The sequence below is a fragment of the Lichenostomus cassidix genome, chromosome 26 (assembly GCF_008360975.1).
Source record: "Lichenostomus cassidix isolate B80296 chromosome 26, HeHo_3.0, whole genome shotgun sequence".
In the NCBI taxonomy this organism is placed as follows: Eukaryota; Metazoa; Chordata; class Aves; order Passeriformes; family Meliphagidae; genus Lichenostomus; species Lichenostomus cassidix.
Genome location: NC_139506.1, coordinates 2,540,264 through 2,560,348, shown reverse-complemented (window position 1 = coordinate 2,560,348; position 20,085 = coordinate 2,540,264). Strand labels below are relative to the sequence as shown.

At 48.1% G+C, this 20,085-nt stretch overlaps 1 protein-coding gene across 1 annotated transcript in view; it reads right to left on the bottom strand.

The window, feature by feature from the left end:
• Positions 1–898: 898 nt before the first annotated feature.
• Positions 899–20,085, bottom strand: part of SYT6 (synaptotagmin 6) — a 35,521-nt gene continuing 16,334 nt past the window's right edge. The window contains exons 2-7 of the mRNA XM_085082854.1: positions 17,636–17,969; positions 14,373–14,931; positions 10,614–10,734; positions 9,581–9,752; positions 8,473–8,623; positions 899–2,430 (exon numbers count right to left, since the gene is read on the bottom strand). Of these exons, the coding sequence (XP_084938980.1) occupies positions 2,359–2,430; positions 8,473–8,623; positions 9,581–9,752; positions 10,614–10,734; positions 14,373–14,931; positions 17,636–17,969 (1,409 nt within the window). The 3' untranslated portion in view covers positions 899–2,358. The remainder of the gene's footprint in view (positions 2,431–8,472; positions 8,624–9,580; positions 9,753–10,613; positions 10,735–14,372; positions 14,932–17,635; positions 17,970–20,085) is intronic.

Here is a 20,085-nt window from a genome sequence, read left to right as displayed (position 1 = left end):
CACACAATGTGCTGATTATCCCCTGGCTGAGGGATATTTTATTTAAAACATAAATGCAGGGGGGGCTGAGCCACCCAGCCGTGGGTGTTATTCACTAATATGAGATCCAGCTTTCCAGCAAGGCAAGTGACAGCCAGTATTGAGTGGAAATTGATTATCTGTGTGAAGCGAGGATTAAAAATAGCAGCTTTGTGTCAAACCCCACGTATGTTTTGACTAAATCCTCGATAACAAGGAGAATGGATAAAAGATGGAGATTATACAGAGCACGCCAAAACCCAAAAAGCCGGGATTAGAGAAGAAAAGGGTTGGAGTGGGTTGGGGCAATTAGGGATTGTCAAGTGCAGTCAGCTGGGACTGCTGTGGCTTCTTCTGGGGACAGCTTGCCCTTTGCTTTGCCAGCCTGCCAGAGGCACTGCCAGCTCACAGCTCTGCTCCCCCGAGGCTCCTCCAGCTCAGGCAAAGGTCCAGGGGCTCCTGGTCAGTGTTTGACCCACCCAGCCCATTAGTTTTAATGGCTAGAAACTTTCTCATAATTGGACACGAGGAGGGAATGTTCTCAGAAAGGTTGTCCTCCCCTTGTTCCTCAGAAGAAGCCCACAGGACGCTCTGTGCTGGGAAACTAATGGGGTTTTACCACTTTTTTGTTGCTTGAAATCCACTTTTTGCTGCTGCTGCTGGTGCTCAGCTCTCCCCAGGGGATGTGACTGTCCCAGCCCAGCCAGGAGCTGCAGAGCTGCTGTTTGCTCCAAATGCCACCCTCTGCCCTTGCCCAGCCCCATCCCGTGCCAGGCTCTGTCATTGTCACCTTTTATTTACCCACTGGGATCCCTGCACATCCAAAACCCCACAATCCACAGTTCCACCAGAGGAAATATTGCACCAGGCAGGGCAGCGCTTACAAATAAAATAATTTTATTGAGTTTCTGCTCCTCTAGCATGTGGCACACAAAGAGAATTAAGACACAAGGTGTGATGAGGAATGATGTATTTACCCTTCACTGAGCAGAGGATTCATCTCACCCCCGAGCAATGCAAACACCCCTGGCTGGCAGTCGTGATGTGCAGCCAGGGGTGACGTGGTGACATTTAGGAAAATGGGAACTGAAGCTGACCTGAGCAGTGGGGCTGCTGAGCACAGTCCTGCCAACCTGAGGGGAGGAGAAGCGGCTGCCTCGCTCGCAAATTCTCCCTCTAAAACAAAAATATTTGCTTTTGCTTGATTTAATTAGGGTGGAATAAACATCACTGATGCGTTTCTTAAATCAGAGAAAAAGCCAGGATGAGAAAGTGGCCAAAATCCACAGCTGGCTGATAAAGATCAGCTGATTTAGCTGCAAAGCCAGTACTTGGGACATTCTAACTTCATCTTTGACCTCGGCAGCCAAGGAACCAGCAAAGCTTCTTTTTTTTTTTCCCCAGAACTTGACCTTCCTTCAAGGCTTGGGCTGAGAAACTTTATTCTTTAAGGAAGTGCTGACAGTCTTAAGAAAAAAGTTTGGAAAACTCTTTTTAGTATTGCTCATGTCTGTATATTTCCCTTTCCCTCTTGGGTCACCTTTTATTACAGGGATGATAGAAAAACCAGAGATCCAGTGCTCATGCAGGGTTGTCACCCATTTCTGTCACATCTTCCCCCTTTTTTTCCAAATCCCACCTGTGGCAATGCCTTTCCCTCCTCTCCAGATGAGGTGGGGATGCACTGGGGGATGAGCAGCAGCTACAAAAGGGGCTGAAGAAACTGTTCATGCAAATAGCTCTGGGGAGACTTCAGATACAGGGAGGGGGAAAACCCAGGGTTTCCCTCCTGAGGAATCAACAGCATTTTTCTATATGGCAAAAGGAATGATGGGGTACACACTGCACAAACTTCTAAGAGCTCATGGACACCTCTACATGGACAGAAAACCCAGGGACACTCTGCAGGGCTGGGCTGGCCACGAGGATGGGTTGGAAGAGTCTCTCCCATCTTCTGCCACGGCTTTCCCGGTGGCTGCTGTCCCCTGTCCTGGCCACCTCTGCTCTCTGCAGTCACATCCTCGCCCCTTTCCAGCCTTTCACACACTAAAAACTATTTTACACCTTATTTTACAGACCAAACTCCCAGCACGTGTCTCAGTTTACCTTCTCCCTCTGGAAACAGATCCGTACAGCAAAAGCCACAAAAATAACATCACCTTGGGAGACATATTAGACAAAAACATATTTGACCACAAAACGGGTTTCTACCTTTACTTACGCAGGAACAACTAGACCGGAAAGTCCCTCTGCTGCCACCTCCCGTCAGCAACCACTGAGACTGAAGGCCAAGTGCAAAAATTACTTGGTTTAGTCCCATTTTCCTCGCCCTGCTCCGGATCACGGCGTGGGGGGTGGTTTGGGGGAGGGACAGGAGCCCTGGCTGTCGAAGCTCGCCGCCCGGCCGTGCCACTGGGGGACAGAGAGAAAAGAAGTTGTGGAAACAGGAGAGATTCTTTGGGATCATTCCCAAATCCCATGTTATCCATCTCCTCTTTGTCAGTATTCCATTCCCATTCCATCCCATCATCCTATCCATCCCTTCCATCCCATGCTGTGTCCTCCTTTCCCATCTCTCCTATCCCATCCCTTCCCATCTCATCCTATTCTATCCCATCCATCCATCATCCATCCATCCATCCATCATCCATCCACCCATCCCTCCATCCCATCCATCCATCCATCCATCCATCCATCCATCCATCCCTCCATCCCATCCATCCATCCCTCCATCCATCATCCTCCATCCATCCATCCATCCATCCATCCATCCATCCCATCTCTTCCCTTCCCATCTTTCCCATCCATCCCATCTCTTCTCTTCCCATCCTTCCCATCTTTCCCATCCCATCCCATCCCATCCCATCCCATCCCATCCCATCCCACTCCTGCCCTGCCCTGCTCTCATCTGCTCAACAAATTCCAGTTTATGCAACTCCTGTGTTCAACCGCTCAGGAGGAATTACAGAACAATTTGCTTTATCGCTTTGTAAATCAATTCCCAATTGTGAGGATTCCTCATGAAAAAAAATAAATAAAAAGGGAAAATAAACAGTATCTGTGTGCTGTGAAGACAAAATGCTCTCAGTTCAGCTTTCGGCTCTTCCCTGCTTTATTGCCGTTGTCTTTTCGGTTTAAAAATACTGTCTAATCTCAAAACTACTTGAGTCTTTCCAGTCTGGTAATTTTACTCCACAGCAGCTCTGTCCACAGCACTGGAGACATTTCTCAAAGGGAAAATCAGATCAGAGACTCAATGGACGGAGCAAACATTTTTTTTTGCCATGCTTAGGGGATCATAAATTATTCGTCATCTGCCTTGGGGGGCTATTATCATAATTCAAACCCATTGCTCCTGAAGCTTTTGAGCACTTGCCCATCTCACCATCTTGTTTTATTAAATTCCAATGACAAATGATAGACAACTCCCACAGACAAAGGGAGGCAGAATTTCCACTGCCTGGATCAATTCCCTCCCCTCCTGCACAGGCAGAAACTCTTTTCTGGCTGATATTAATGCTCAAGCATGTACGAATTTCATTTTTCGGGATGAAACTCGCTTGGGGAACCAGATTTCACCCTTGCCTTTGCAAATGAAGATGAGAGAATGGCAGCCTGGTGCTCACAGAGGGGCTGAGCAGGGCAAACAGATGCTCCTTGGGTCTGGCATGGTCAAAAATTTGCCCAATTTGAGCAATTGCCTTCCCCAAGGAGGACCAGTCAGTGTAAATAACTCACTGCACAGGTTGGCATTGAGCAGGCTGTGTTTCATCAGGGCTGAGCAGGAATTAATGAATGAGAAGCTGAGAAGCTCATCCTGCCAGACAGCGGCCTCAAGGTAAGAAAACTCTTCTGTGTTTCTCATGTCAAATATATTGGCTAAAATCCCTGAGGAATTGCTAATATGGATACAACCTCCCCATGAGAATTGCCAATAAAACAACAGATTGCAGAAATTAAAATAGAAATGGGCTTTTGGCAGAGTTTTCCCCGTGCTCTTTGCCTTGCGCTGTCTGCATGACAATGACAACTTTGCTGCTCCAAAAATGTGATAAAAACTCTTCCAAGAATAGGTCCACAGGACCAGAGAGGAACCAGAGATGCTATTCCTTCATTTAAGCAGAAAAGGTGGGCCATGCACTGTGCAGTTACCAGTCAGAAACTGGGACCAGTTCAATCAGAGTCAAACAAGCCCACAAGTCTGGGAGGGCTTATCTTTAAACATAAGTGGTTATTCTTCACGATGGGCATGACTTGGCCCTCAGCAGAGTTATCAGTTTTTATCTGGAGCAATGTTTTAAGCAAATAAATGCTTCCCTGCTGGATGTCAGAGGCACTTGGCAACATCAAAGGCCCATTCTGCATCGCGCTGATGATGCGACGTGGTGATATCAGGGTTTGTCTCTCTCAGATAACAGGGAAAATTCCTTTTTTCTGAAGCTCTGGAAAAACAAGCTGTAATTTTAATTTTTCTTCATAGGCACACCGCTTAACCTGGCTGGTGGGCATATGGAGGAATGCAGGAGGAACACGGCTAGGGTGTGTCCACCTGCCAGCAGGACTTTGGGGCTGAGCACTGGGAACAGCTTGTGCTGAGGGGAAGAATTTATGGTCAGAACAACCCCACAGTGCAGCAGCAAGAGGGATTCTCCCTTTCTGCTCAGAGCCTCGCCTTCTGAACATCTGTGTGAGGAGGATAGCGCTTAAAAGCCTGTAATTAATGATTCATTTGCACATGTTCTCCATGTTCTCTCTTTAGTGATGGTGGTCATTAGAGAAGTGCAGTCATTATGGTTTGTTATTCACTGTTGATAAATATGGAGCAGCCAAAGACATGATGTGCATCCGAAGTGTTTCCCTTTTCGCTGGAGCCTTTTCCAGCACACCAAGTGATGAGGGAGTGGCACCAGCTCATGGAGGAAGGGATCAGGTTGCTGTTGGCACAGAAATGAGAGGTTGGGCCATGTTGGCACAGCTCTGTGGCTCCTGGGACAGGCTGGAGCTGCCCAGGTCCTCGTGGTGGACAGAGACCCATGGCCACAGCACAGGAGGAGGCTGCTGGTTCAACCCCATGGGCATGAGCATCTCTCCATCCATCCATCATCCATCATCCATCCATCCATCCATCCATCCATCCATCCATCCATCCATCCATCCCTGTGTCCATCTCTCCATCCATCATCCATCCATCCATCTCTATCCATCCCTCTGTTCATCTGTCCATCCATCCACCCATCCATCCATCCATCCATCCATCCATCCATCCATCCATCATCCATCCATCATCCATCCATCCATTCACCCATCCCTGCTGTGGCAGGGTAAGGGGGTCAGGGCCAGACCATCCTCCTGGAACAGCACATCTCTGGGGACATTTTCCTGGTAAATACACTTGAAATTGTGATTCTGAGCTGTAGTCAAAATACGGTGGAAACTCCTTCTCTTGGCTGAAGTTTTTCCAAGGTGCCCCAGGCAGGGCTGTACACAAAGAAATCCCACATTCTCACACTTTTCCTCCTGCTGAGTGGTGGGAAGGGACTGGATCCCCAACCACAGCGTGGGGAGATCTGGGGGTGCTTGGGACAAACAGCTCCAGTCATCCATGCCTCCATTTAAACATCAAAGGGACAATTCCATCCTGCCTCCCTCGCCTTGGGTTTGAGGTCAAGCACTCAATCAGGGAAAAGGCTGTGATGCAGCCAGAGGGCATTACTGATGGTCAGAGCACACTCAGAAACCATTACTGATGGTCAGAGCACAGAGAGACCATTACTGATGGTCAGAGCACACTCAGAAACCATTACTGATGGTCAGAGCACAGAGAGACCATTACTGATGGTCAGAGCACACACACCATTACTGATGGTCAGAGCACACTCAGACCATTACTGATGGTCAGAGCACACACACCATTACTGATGGTCAGAGCACACTCAGACCATTACTGATGGTCAGAGCACACACACCATTACTGATGGTCAGAGCACACTCAGACCATTACTGATGGTCAGAGCACACACACCATTACTGATGGTCAGAGCACACTCAGACCATTACTGATGGTCAGAGCACACACACCATTACTGATGGTCAGAGCACACTCAGACCATTACTGATGGTCAGAGCACACTCAGACCATTACTGATGGTCAGAGCACACTCAGACCATTACTGATGGTCAGAGCACACTCAGACCATTACTGATGGTCAGAGCACACTCAGACAATTACTGATGGTCAGAGCACACTCAGAAACCATTACTGATGGTCAGAGCACACACACCATTACTGATGGTCAGAGCACACACACCATTACTGATGGTCAGAGCACACTCAGACCATCACGAGGATCAACTGCAGAGCAAACGCTCCATTTGCTGCACAAATGGAGATCAAGATGAAGAAGACAAAGATGAAGATGAAGAAAAAGAGGAGGATCAAGATGATGGCTCAGAATGCCAGCACAGCCCCAGTTCAGCCCCACAAAGGGTGAGGAAGGGATGGATGACCAGCAGTTCTCCCCCAGCATCCTCAGTCAGGGCAGAGGGACAGGGAGCCAGCAGCCCACGGAGCCTGGGAGGACAGAGCAGCCTTCCAGAGCTGAGGAAAAGCCCAAAAGCTGAGAAAAAGCAGCACCAAAGGACCAAATTTCTTTTCAAAAATGCCCAAACACATCATGGAAAAGATGATGCAACGACTTGTAACCAACAAATACCATTTCCCATTAATTTCTCTCCAGGAGCCTGTGCCTTTTCTGTTTGGTTTTTCTTTTAGGCTGCACTGGGGATTTGCAGACAGCAGTGCTAAAACCTAAAAGGGCAAATAAACACAGGGACCATTTGCTTGCTGGCTCTGTGCACCAGTTTGTGGCAGAAATACCAGAACAGATGATCAGAGGGTTTTTTCTTTCCTTTTATGCAGAGCTCCTGACCTGTGCACTGGGGGGTGAAATGATTCACTCAGTTTTTTTCCAGAGTCTTGGGGGCTCAGCCATGGTTTTCAAAGTATATTTTTGAAGGTGAGTCATCTTCCATGTCTGCCTTGGTTTCTCTGAGTTTCATCATAACAATAATGCCTTCTTTTCTTTTTTTTTTTCTTCTTTTTTTTCCTAGCAATTTTCAAAAACTTTACAGGAGTTTTTCTTTCAAAACCCCCACCTGCATCTGAAAAATAGTGTAGTAAAGCCATAAAAATTGCTGTGCTGATCCACAGTGGTCTAAGGTGAGCTCACAGGACATCTCAGGTGAGGGAGGGTGGATTTTCAGGTGGCCATTGCCTGATGTCTCCATCTCCACTGGGTATTAAGCTCAAATATCCATTGCCAGGTTTGCCCATGTGTGTCATGGCCCTGGGCTGGGACAGAAGGCACTGAGCACAAATTAACATCTTAATCACAAAATGCTTTGGGTGGGAACTTAAAGATGATTCAGTTCCACCCCTGCCATGGCAGGGACACCTTCCACTATCCCAGGCTGCTCCCAGCCCTGTCCAACCTGGACACTTAAAATGATCCAGGGGCAGCCACAGCTTCTCTGGGCACCCTGTGCCTCCCCACCCTTTCTTGTTGGAGGCAAGAGCAGAATTCAAAGAAACATGGAATTTTTGCACTTATTCACACTGCTGTGGAAGCTCAGAAAGCCCTCAATCTGCCTCCCAGTGCAGCTCAGTGTCTGCACTTCCACGGGAAAATGAGATGTTTTTTGTTAAGGATTTACTCTGTGGCTTTGAGGGAAAATACCTCCTCAGCCCCAGACACAACGGGAGGTTTTATTGCCTTTATCATCGTATCACTGGCCACAAATGCTGCCTTTTTTTCCCTCATACTTGAAGTGTCAGAGGCGTGTGTGGCCTTTTCCACAGCTCTCCCCTCCAGAAATTATGACCTAAATCAGGCAAAGCCAAAGAGCTCTACAGGAGCGTGAGAAATCGGAGTGCAAGGAGGGAGAAAATGCCAGAGATGGTCAAAATGGTACCCAGGCATTTCAGCCCTATTTTATCATCTGGGGCTGCATCAAGTCAATCTCTTTCTCTGGAGATGCTTGGAGCAATTACATTTGTTCTATTTATTCTCCCTCAAAGGCTCGGAGATGAGTCAACAGAAAAATCTTTTAGGAAGAAAAATTGAAACTTGAAATAGGCAATATCCCTGGACAATTTGTTCTGCAATCAGAGCAGCATTCTCTTCCCTTACTGCTCTCAATCTCTAATTTAAAAAGGAAAAAAAAGTAAAAGCCCAAAATGTAACAGTCACATCTGTAAATACAGTTCTTCCCAGCCTTGCTAGCGAGCTCGAGGAGCTATTTCGAGGCAACACAGAAGTGCTTGTTTTCTAGAGTTCATTTCTGGTGAGAAAATTCCCTCAGCTCTGCTCAGAAAATCCCAGGCGAGAGCAGCAGCTCTCTGAATGCCTGGAACCAGCCCAGGCTGGAAGGAGAGGATGAGATAACCCCACACACCTCTTTGAAGGACTTCTTCACCTCCACCAGCGGGTGCCAGTGGGCGATGGGCTTGCGGGGATAGGCGAGCATTTCGTTCCAGTGGTCTCTGCCCAGCCCTTCAGCGTTCACCCCAACGCGGCAAACCCCGATGATCTCGTTGTGGCCAACCCTGGCGAGCAGCAGAGGAGCAGAATCGTCATTATCCATTGCTCAAACTGCCCAAAACCTGGCCAAAATCTGCCCAAACCTGCCCAAACCTGCCCAAAACCTGGCCAAAATCTGACCAAATCTGCCCAAAATCTGGCCAAAATCTGACCAAATCTGCCCAAAGTCTGACCAAATCTGGCCAAAACCTGCCAAGACCTTCCCAAAACCTCCCAAACCTGGCCCAAATCCTGCCCAAAACTTGCCCAAAATCTGCCCAAACCTGCCCAAACCTGGCCCAAACCTGCCCAAACCTGGCCCAAAACATGCCCAAACCTGCCCAAACCTGGCCCAAATCTGCCCAAACCTGGCCCAAACCTGCCCAAACCTGGCCCAAATCTGCCCAAACCTGGCCCAAAACATGCCCAAACCTGCCCAAACCTGGCCCAAATCTGCCCAAACCTGGCCCAAAACTTGCCCAAACCTGGACAAAACTTGCCCAGACCTGGCCAGGCAAAGCTCAGACCCTGCTGCTGGTGGCTGCCCCATGCTGGCCAATAATTATAGCATTTTAAAAATTATTTCAGCTGCAGGTCACTCCAGGCACAGGAGCTGGAAGGAGGTGTGAGTAGTGCTGAACAGCAAGAATAATCTCCAGTTCAGTAATGCAGAATTCATACACCCAGCCCTGCTCAGGCTGACATTATTTGCTTTCTAAAATGGGAAAAGTAAATAACCAAGGGGGACATGGCACTTGCCCAAGGAAATGCCATAAAGCAAGAACCAGCTTTACCAAACCGGCTATTTTTCCATCATTATAAATATCAAAGTCACTGTGGCAATAAATCAACAGAGGCAGGTTGAAACCACAGAGCTCTGCCATCAAGGCTATGGCAAACCCTCTGGAAAATGGTATTTGAGCAGGAAAATCTGCACCCAACGGGATGTTCTCCCCTCCAGCTCTCCAGAGCCTCCCACCTACCGATCATAATCCATGACGGAGATAAGGAGGCTGACTTGATCCATGTTCTCGGGGGGAATGTCAAAGATTATTGCTTCATTGTAGGTGGGATTAAGTGTGTTTTTCTTTATGGTGGTTTTCTTCTTTTTCAGTCTTCGCCCGTCACAGAGCAAAGACACTTTGACATATGGATCTAGGGAGGAAGAGAGAGGGAAAGAGCTCCTGTTGATGGTGTGTTTTGTTACCTTTGCAGTATAGAAAGAGCTTTATCAGAGGATGGGCTGTGAGCTCCCAGGAGCCACAGGTACTCCTCAAATGGACTTTTAGAGAAAAGTTTGTCTGCAGACCAGTAAAATCCACCATTTCTCATAGTGGGGTGGGTGGTGAGCTGAGGTTCAGGCACCAGAGAACCAGCACTGCATTGTTATTATTGCAGAAAGGCTGAGCTGGCTTCACCTGAGGTCTCAATTCTCAGACATTTCATATGGCATTAAGCTCCAGCTGAGCAGAAACATTTTCTGCAAAGGTCTCTGTTGTTACTGCCTTTTGTACAATGAAATTCAAACACCCTGAAGTTGGTGTCTGGAAAGGAAACTGCTTTTTATGATGAAAATCAGAATTTGTGCACGCTGAATTCGCAAGTCAGCTCTTTGAAACTGTGAATGCAACCAATCTTCAGGTGGCTGTGAGCCTTGGGTTTGATTACTGGCCACTGTAAAGGGAAATACACATCCAGTGGGATTTATTTAAGATCCTTTCCTGATATTAGGGTGAAACAAGTGATTCTGGCTAAGAGGGATGCAACAGATCTGAGTGTCCAACCCAAGAGATGAATCAGAGCTCTGGCCCTGCAAACCCTCCAGTGGGATGGGAAACAACTCACAGATAATTCTACTTTTAAAATTTTGTTTTAAAATTTTTGTTCTTAAAACACAAACCCAAAACTGTTTCAGGTGTTTCTGTGGTGGTTCACCCACCATCCACTGAGGGTACCATGAGGGAAGGGGAGAAAATATGGACACAACAGGGTCCTCCTCAGCCCCCAAACACCCACCTGAGTAACCAGTGATGTCCATAGCTTTGAGATTCCTGCATTTAATGACTGTTAAGGTGAGGCGACCTGCAGTTGGCAAATAACAAAGGGAAAACATGATCTCGCCCAGGTCCACGCTTTCCTTCAATAAAACAGAGAACACATTTGATTGGAAAAGTGCAGATCCAGCCAGGTGCCTCCTCCTCAACCACAGCATTCCCTCTGTTCTGCCATTTGGAGTGAAGGACACTTTATGGTGGTGCTGCCATTGCACCCCAACGTTATTTGGCTAAAAATGAACACAGGGAAGGGGAAAAATGTGTTGCAGCTTCACATTTGGTTAAGGACAACCTTCCTCTGCCTCAGTGGAGTTTGTGCTTCCCATTGCAACCTCACAGTTGATGCACAGCTGATGCATTCCTGCTCAGGAATGCATTCCTGCTCACACAGAGGAGATGGGATAGCTCACCCCAAATCAATGCAGGAAGGAAATCACATCAGTGTCAAGCTGTGTTTGAATGTACAGCATATATCTCTGGTGTCTGGTTCCCCCTGCAATGTGACAAACACGGTGAGGTGACAGAAAGAGGAACTCCTGACACGCAGTGGTGTTTTATTCTCTGATTATGCACTGCAGCAACTCCTCAGAAACTTTCTAGTGCCATCAATCCAGAACATCACAGGCTGGTTTGGGCTGGAAGCAACCTAGAATATAATCTGGTTCCAACCCCCTGCCCTGGACAGGGATGGATTCAGTCACAGAGGTTTATGACTTTGATGGTGCCCAATATTTCTGCAGGAAATGAAAATATCTTTGAGTAACACAGTGGTTTTCTCTGAAGTGGAGCAAAGTTTCTGGAGGGGTCACAGCTTTAAACCAGAAGACAACAATGAAAGGCCCCATTTAATAGCAGTTAATTATGATTTGTGACACGTTTGGAGCACCAAGCCCTCTGAGATGCCTCCAAGGAGATGGCACAGTGTGGGGCTGTGTGTTTGAGTAAAAGTGGGGAATTAACCAGCAGATGGCACTCAGAAATGTTTGGTACTTTTGGATTACACAGAGGCCAACACAATTCACTCTTTTAGTCCCCCATCAAATAACTTTTATACATGGCTCTTAGCACTTCTTGTACCTGCAGCTTCATCGACTACACCTCCTAAAAGCCCTTTCCATCATTGCCTTGCCCATGGGAATTCAGGGAAAAATAAACAAACCAAATGTCTTATTTAAACTAGAAAGCATCGTTATCTGAAGTCAGCAGAAAGATTTCTAAACACCTTCTAAAAATGGATTAAAAAAAGATCTTATTTTCTACATACAGATCCCACATCTGTAGAGCAAACAACCCACTTATTTTCGGAAACAGTGTGTTTGATTCCTTTCAATGTGATATAATGATCTGCTGAAAAGAAATTGTAGCTGTTAGTAGTAGAGTGATGGAACTTGAAAGACAAGTAAATGCACTTAAAGCTTTGCTAAGTGTTAGGGGAATAGATCTTGTTGATGGATGAGGTTTTTGCCAAATTATTTCCTGCTCTTTCTCAGGTAAGGCAAAGATTAAATCTTTATTCCACTTAGGCGTGCAGAATACTAATGAATATTATATAAAATCTTGATTGGGTCTATTCTCTCATGCATTCTTTGTTCTTAGGTGGTTTGAGAGGGATGAGGGCAGAAGTTTTGGACAAGATGTCAGGAGAGACAGCCCTGGGTGAGATGGTGACAGCACCCTCTGGACACCACCTCATCTTCCATTCCTCTCCTTGCACTGAGAGGACTTGTTCAGGGTATAAAATGAACATAAATTGTTCTTTGACCTCATTGGAGCAGGTCAAGAGATTTTTCTTTGCAAACATAAATACAAAGCGTGTCCTGTGGGTACATTATTTTCTTGCAGATTGTAGACATTGGGACATTTCCAAAATTCATATCAGTACCTTTTAGGAAATAATGGAAGCTCTGAATCAATAGACTTGAAACCAAAAATGTTTCACTGATTCACAAGCTGTACAGTCATTAATTAAGGAGCTGAGTGCTGGCTATTTGACCAGATCAGTGCTTATGTGCTTTCCTACCCTCTTACCCACACCATTGATCTCATGCATTATTAGGTACCCAGAGCCTTCTTGGGGTTTTATGAAAACTCTATTTACCCTTCTCAATTTTGATTAAACACAAGTGTCCTTGGGTGTGCTGCAGCTGGCTGAGATGTCCCAGGAGCAGCATATTCCTGAGGAATGACATGGAGAGGGTGAGGGACAGAGCCCAACGAGGTGCTGGGTGTGCCTGTGGCAGCTCTGCCAGGCTGCTGCACAGCAATGGGGTTGGCTCTGCTCACACCTTCTCTGGAGGCTTTCCTCTCAACAGCCACCTGCTTTTGTGGGGTTTTCCCCCATTAAATGAGTTTATTTTGCCAGGAAAACATCCTCTATTCCTTGCAGAACCAACAGGAGGATTTCTCCAGGAGGCATCAGCGCACCTGGTGCACTTTGCTCCCCTCTGGCTGAACGGATGTGCCTGGTGCCTCTTTGCCTCTCTGCCAGCATTTTGGCTTTCATTACCATCCATCAATCAGAACAGCGTGGCTGTGGCAGGTTGGAAGCCAAGAGCTGTGAGCAGCACCCTGCTAACTAAAACTGCTGCTCTCCTCATGGCTGATCCTGAGCCTCCTTCCCATGGCACTGCCAGGCAAGATGCTCAAAAGGCAGCACAGCAGCAGCTCCCAGCATGCTCCCAGTGCTGCCCCAGGGCGCCTGGCAGGCACCACATCCATCCCTGTGTCCTCAGACCGGCAGGGCCAAAGCTCTCTGTGCCCTGCCAGGCCAGCTCCAGCCCCAGAGCCACCTTCCAGGGGGATGTGCTGTGTGTCTCCTGTCCCCTGAGCTCCCTGGGACCAGCACAGGACATGGGGCTGTGCACACCTGTTGGACTCCACAGAGCTTCCAGAAAGTTCTGAACACTCTGCAAAGACAGAACGAGCAGTGGTGGAAATCACCAAGGGGTACAATTTGTGGGGAACTCCATGCTGAGAAAAAAGCTGTGCAGTTACAGAGCAAATGTCTTTTGGCCACAATAAATATTTCTGTTTGACAGTTCCTTCCTCAGCACAGAAAGCAGGAGAGCTCAGGAAGGAGATGAGCTACGAGGGCAGCTGCAGGACAGATTTTTGCAAGTTGTGGCATTCTGCCAGTCACCAGGGAAGATGTGACAGAGCCCACGCTTTCAGCCACAGGGGTGGGGATGTCTCATGTTTCAGTTTCAGAAATGACAATGTGAAATGACAATGACCATGGCTGATTTGGTGTCCAGCTGCAGAGCAGTTCAATCATTCATTGGCCCTGAGGACCAGCCAGATCCTGCTGGGAGGGCAGTGCAGGAGCAGACAGCTATTATGGAGAGGTTAATGTCATTGCTCTGCACTCAGTGATCAATGTGAGCACTTGGCTTCTCCTGGAAGCTCCGTGTGACACGGAAGGGACTGGGACTGTTCCTCTCTGAGACTTGGCTTCTCTTCCAGAGGGAATTCAACACAACTACTAAAAGACCCAAACCCAGCTCTGGAAGAGTTGCCAGCAGCACATCCAACATCTCTCAGCACCAACAGGCTGGTAATGGCTCACCAGAGCTCTTTCTTACTCTGGTCACATTCACCTGGCAGAGAACTGTACCATGGCTGAAGGTCTCTGGGGCTAACAGGACCCAAGGAACCCATTAGCTAGGATTCAGGAAGTATTTATCCCGTTGGAAAACCCCAACCCTGCCCAGCAGGCACTCACCGTGGTGGCATACTGGATGTCCCTCCAGATGGAAGTCTCCCGGGAGAGGTCTGAGTCCTCAAACAGGTTGTCCAGGATCACTTCTCCTATCATATCATGCCTGGAGAACCTGTCAAAGTCAAAGACGCTCAGGTGGAGCTTCCTGCTCGCCAGCTCCTCGTGGGGCACGGGGAAGTGGAAGGACTCGTCAAAGGTGGGGTTCAGAGTCTTCCTGTGCACTCGCGTCTGGAACTTGCGCTTGCGGTCGGGCAGGAGGTAGATCTTCACGTAGGGATCCGAGCTGCCGCAGAAGTCTTTGGCTGGCAAGTCAAAAGCCCTGAGAATTCGGACGGTCAGCGTCTCGTTCTCGTAGTCGTACTTGAGGGTGAAGTTGATTTTCCCGCAGGTTTTCTCCGCCTCTTTCTTGGGGTCCTCAGTGTCCACAGTTTTTTGCTTGTAGAGCTCAGGTTTGATGCGGCCAATGCTGGTCGGCTGCTCGGCCACGGCCGGCGGCTCCAGGCCGTAGTCCATGCTGGACACGTGCATCTGCCTGGGGAGGTGCCTCTTGAAGGAGATGTGCCTGCAGGAGGAGACACAAACAGCTTTTGGGGTCTGCAAGGACACTGCTCTCCTTTTCTCCCCTGGGTTATTGAGCTCGGAAAGCAGGAGAGCCCAAGAAGGAGTTCAGTGGTGCTCCTGAGCTCTGCACTGAAACCATGGACATTATGGGGATGAACAGAGGGTAACACCTCCAAAAACCTGCAAGGAACTAAATTTCTTCAATTCCAGAGTATTTGCCGCCAGCTGTGTTTTCTCATCTGTGGCACCAAGGTGAACAGTTGGGCCCCAACAACTCCTTAACCAAACCACAGACAGCACCATGTGGAAACTTTTCCCACCCTCAGTCCTTACATTTCCAAGATACTGGCACTAAGGCAAAAAAGAATAAATTTCTTTTTCCTTTTTCTTTTTTTGAGAACCACAACCTTTGCAATATAGAAAGAGCTGTATCAGAGGATGGGCTGTGAGCTCCCAGGAGCCACAGGCACTCCTCAAATGGACTTTTAGAAAAAAGTTTGTCTGCAGACCAGTAAAATCCACCATTTCTCATAGTGGTGTGGGTGGAGAGCTGAGGTTCAGAAGGTTTTACTTGTAGAACCACAGAATGGTTTGGGTTCAGAGGGTTTTAAAGCTCATCTTGTTCCATCCCCTGCCACAGGCAGGGACACCTTCCCCTAGCTCAGCTTGCTTCAGGCCCTGTCCAGCCTGGCTTTGCTGGCTATTGCTGCTTCCAGACTTTTCCAACAGACTCATCAGGAGCTGATAGATAATTGCTGACAGGGAGGGAGGCACAGCCTCGTCGGGAAGCATCTCTTGCCTTGAGCTCTCCTCCAGCACAAGCTGTGTGTAAGCAAAGCTTTATCTGAACAAAGCATAAAAGCTTTCTGTGGACTCAGGGCATTATTTCAGATTATCTGCTGTTTACAAGAGCAGTTTATAGAGTTATTTAACCAAACTAAGAACTCTACAGCCAGAGCATTAGCTTCCAGTGATACGTGGAGCTTGCAGACCTTGGCAGGTTCCTCGGAGGTATTTTGGACTGAGTTAGCTGGGCTGTGAATCAGAGAAACCTGCCAAGGAGAAAGTGGGTTTGAAACCTGCCCACGTACAGCCAAGTCCCACTTTGTTTGTCCTAATTCAGACAGGCTGAGGGTTTTTTTCTCCTCTGTTGGAAAGGTGTAATAAAAGCAGAAGGAGCGTGTGCATGCAGAGAGGGAATCAGCTGCCCAAAAGGCAGTGTGGATAAATAAAAGAGTGTGGCTCACAAACGCAGGTGGCACCGTGCTGATTTAGCTCAGCTCCTTCAAACAGGGGCTGCCATCAGTGCCTCACTAATCCTGGAGAAGTGCAGCCAATTTTCTGAGCCGTGTCTGATCTCAGTGTCACACTCCTGTGCACATCCCGGGCACGGCCAGCGAGGCAAACAGCAGTGCTGGGGCACAGCCAGGACCCTGTGATCCCTCTTTCCTGTCCCCGATTCACCGCCTTCTGTGTCAAGGAGAGATGCTGCATTTCACAGAATGGCTTGTGCTGGAAAGGAGCCTTAAAGTTCACCTCATTCCACCCCCTGCCATGGGCAGAGACAACTTCCACTATCCCAGGTTGCTCCAGCCTGGCCTTGGACACTTCCAGGGATCCAGGGGCAGCCACAGCTTCTCTGGGCACCCTGAGCCAGGGCCTCACCCCACTCTGAGTAAAGAACTCCTTTCTAACATCCAATCTCAATCTCTCCTCGGTATCCACGCTGAGAAGGTGTCCCAAGGTTCACGCAGCCTTTCCCTGACTTCCTGAGGATGATGCTGATGTCTCTGTCCCCATCTGAGCACAAGCACTGAGCGCAGCTGGTTCTGGGCTTGTGCAGCAAACAATCCATCAATTGTGCTGATCTAATTGTTTCTGCCAGGAGCCACAACAGCCAGAGAGAGCCAAAAGGTCTAATTCTGTCTGACAGGGCACATCATTGATACTTCAGCCTGCCTCTCATGTTGGAACAAAATTAAAGTGGCCAAAGCATGCGGGTGACTTGACACAATGAGGTCAAGTTGCAGTAATAGGACTTGAATCCCTGATTTCTTAAAAGGGCCACGGAAAGCCAGACTTAACACATTCATTGGTTTATGGCCAAGCTTTGGACAATAATCTGATGTGGAGGTGCTTTCTTTAGTCTCCCTAATGGTATCTGAGCCTCTGGCTCCATTCAACAGTCCTCCCACCTCTCCAGCTGCTCGCAGAGCAGGGTCCCTGCTGATCACCCCATTCCTACTGAGCACCTCATCTCCACCCATGGAATCATGGAATGGAATCATGGAATAGAATCATGGAACAGCCTAAGATGGAAGGAACCCACAGGGATCATCCAGTGCAACTCTTGCCCTGCACAGACACCCCAACAATCCCACCCTGTGTATCCCTGGCAATGCTGTCCAAACTCTCCTGGAGCTCTGGCAGCCTCAGGCTGTGCCCATTCCCTGGGGAGCCTGGGCAGTGCCCAACACCCTCTGGGGGAAGAACCTTTCCCTGATATCCATCCTAACCCTCCCCTGACAGCTCCAGCCCTTCTCTGGGTCCTGTCCCTGTCCCAGAGAGCAGAGATCAGAGCTGTCCTTCCAGAAGAAGCTGCAGACCCCAATGAGCTCCAAGCTCATGCTCCAGGCTGAGCATCCCATCCCATCCCATCCCATCCCATCCCATCCCATCCCATCCCACCCCACCCCACCCCTCACCTGGTGGAAGATGCCGGCTCTGTGGTTTGCCTCTGGATCCTGGTGCGCCGCATGAGGTGATCCTTCATGGACATCTGGACCTCAGCAGGGATGTCCGGGGAGGTGTGGCTGATCTTCACAGCAGCCTCCAGGAAGCTGATGGCCCCCGAGTCCTTGAGCTTGTCTGCCATGCTGTCCTTGTCGCCTGCCTCGCCCCGCAGCACGGCCAGGTGAGAGGAGAGGGCTTTGCTCCTCCAGGGAACCCAGCAGAGCTTCCAAAAGAGAAACACAAACACTGCCACCAGCGCCAGGCCACACACTATGACTATCACTGCAAGGAGGCTGACGGAGAGCTCTGAGGGAGAGAAGGACGGTGACAGGGAGGGGTGGGGAAGGAGGAGAGAAAAGAAAAGAAAAGACAGATGGTGAGAAAATCAGAAGTAAAAGGAAGAAGTGGTCCAAAGTGATTTAAATCACAGCTAATGGAGAGATCTTAGCAGGATCTTCGAGCCAGAGCCAAGCCCAAGTGAGCAGCCCGTGACAGACCTGGGGAGAAATGGGTGTCTCCATATGGGCAGACCTATGAAGTTTTACACCCTGATGCTTAAATTGGCCATAAAATATCATCCTTGGTTTGTTCTGTGGCATCAGCAAACTGCTGAGTGTGAGATCAAGAAGATCTGTACAATACCATGACAGGAACAAGCTTGGGTGCTGTACCACAGCAAGTGCCTTTTCGCTTCATGTCACAGCTGCTCAGGCACAGTAATGAAAAATCCATCTCCCAGCATCCTGGAAGGGGATTGTTGTTGTACTATCAGCTCCCACATCTTGTCCAGATGTGCCCACGGGGAATAAAAAGTAAATACCAACAGCAAGGGAAAAATAATCACAAGCTGCTGATGCAGAGAAACCAAACATAGCAGGAGTTGGTACAGAAAGTGCTACACAGTCCTCACTCTGAGCAGCACTCTGCTGTGTGTGTGCTCTGATGCTCTGAGACATTTTTACCTCATGTGTTGTGTATTTCAGTCTTTTTCTGGAGAGGACAGAGCTTCCGTATGTGTGGCTGACGAACCAGGAAAAACGAAAGATATATATATATATATGTATGTGTGTGTGTGTATAAATATATATATATATATATATATATATATATATATATACACGTATATACTTCATCCAGGCTGTGAAATGATTCACAGTGCTGCACAAAGAGGAAACATTGGCTATTTTTGCTTCCTTTCCTACAGTGTATTAATTCCCAGGTTTCCAACCAAACCAAAACTCCAAAAGTTCAGGATCGCAGGAACACCAGTCCCTGAGGGTGGAGCCAGGTTTTGCTCTGGAGGTCAGTCAGGCTGCAGGGTCAGGACTGTGGACAATTCCATCACGGATTGCTTTGGGCTCATGGACAATTCCTTGATTCCTTGTTGAATTATTCGTAGTGCCCAGCAAAGCCACTCTCCTTCAGCTACCCAAGTGTAAGTCAGGACAGAAAGACAAACAAAAACACACCAGACAGAAAGACAAACAAAAACACACCAGACAGAAAGACAAACAAAAACACACTAGATAGCCCAAAAGTTTATATAGAACAACCATTACCTCTTATCCACCCTATTTCTGTTTATTCTTGGGCCACAAATGTTTTGTGTGACTGCAGTGAATTCCCTACTGAGCCCCAAGGGATGGGGAGTTGCTCTGTGCATTTCTGAACTGGGGATTTCCCCTCTGTGCTCCATCACAGCTGCTCTACATGTGATTCCTGATGTGCTTCACCTTAAACAGGAGCCATAAAACACCTTCTGTTCCCTTTGAGCATATAGTTTAGTTTTGTAAAGCTGTAATGAGACGTTTAATTATAGAATCACAGGATGATTTGGGTTGGAAGGGACATTGAAAATCATTTCATTCCACCTCCTGCCATGGGCAGGGATTTCTTCCACTAGACCAGGTTGCTCAGAGCTCCATCCAAGCTGGCCTTGATGTTTAAAGCTGAGAAAAATGTGTGAAATATGAGCAAAACCTGGGTTTTTTTCTTGAATAAATAGCTAAATTTAAAAATTATTGAAAAAAAAAGAGACATAACCAAACAAAATAACAAAATCTCCACCCAACACTGCTGAACCACAACAGCACAGTGCTCAGGAGCACATTTGTATCATCAAACCTCACTCAGATCTCCCTGGGAATGCAGCAGCCACTGCAAATATGGGATTCTCACATCAGCTCCTGCAAGTGAAATCTCCAGGCAGCACCAGACACAAAATGTGACATCTCCACCCCAACAAGTCAGCGCTGCACGGTGCCTGGGAAGCCATCTGTTGTTCCTGATATCCCGGAGGAAATTCACTGTTTTTCCACAAAATTCCTGAGCCCAGCACATTCAGCAGCAGCTCCAGGCAAAGCTCCCTGGCTGCCTGGGGGTTCTTTGACTCGGAGGGAAGGGCTGGAAGGTGCAGGTGGGA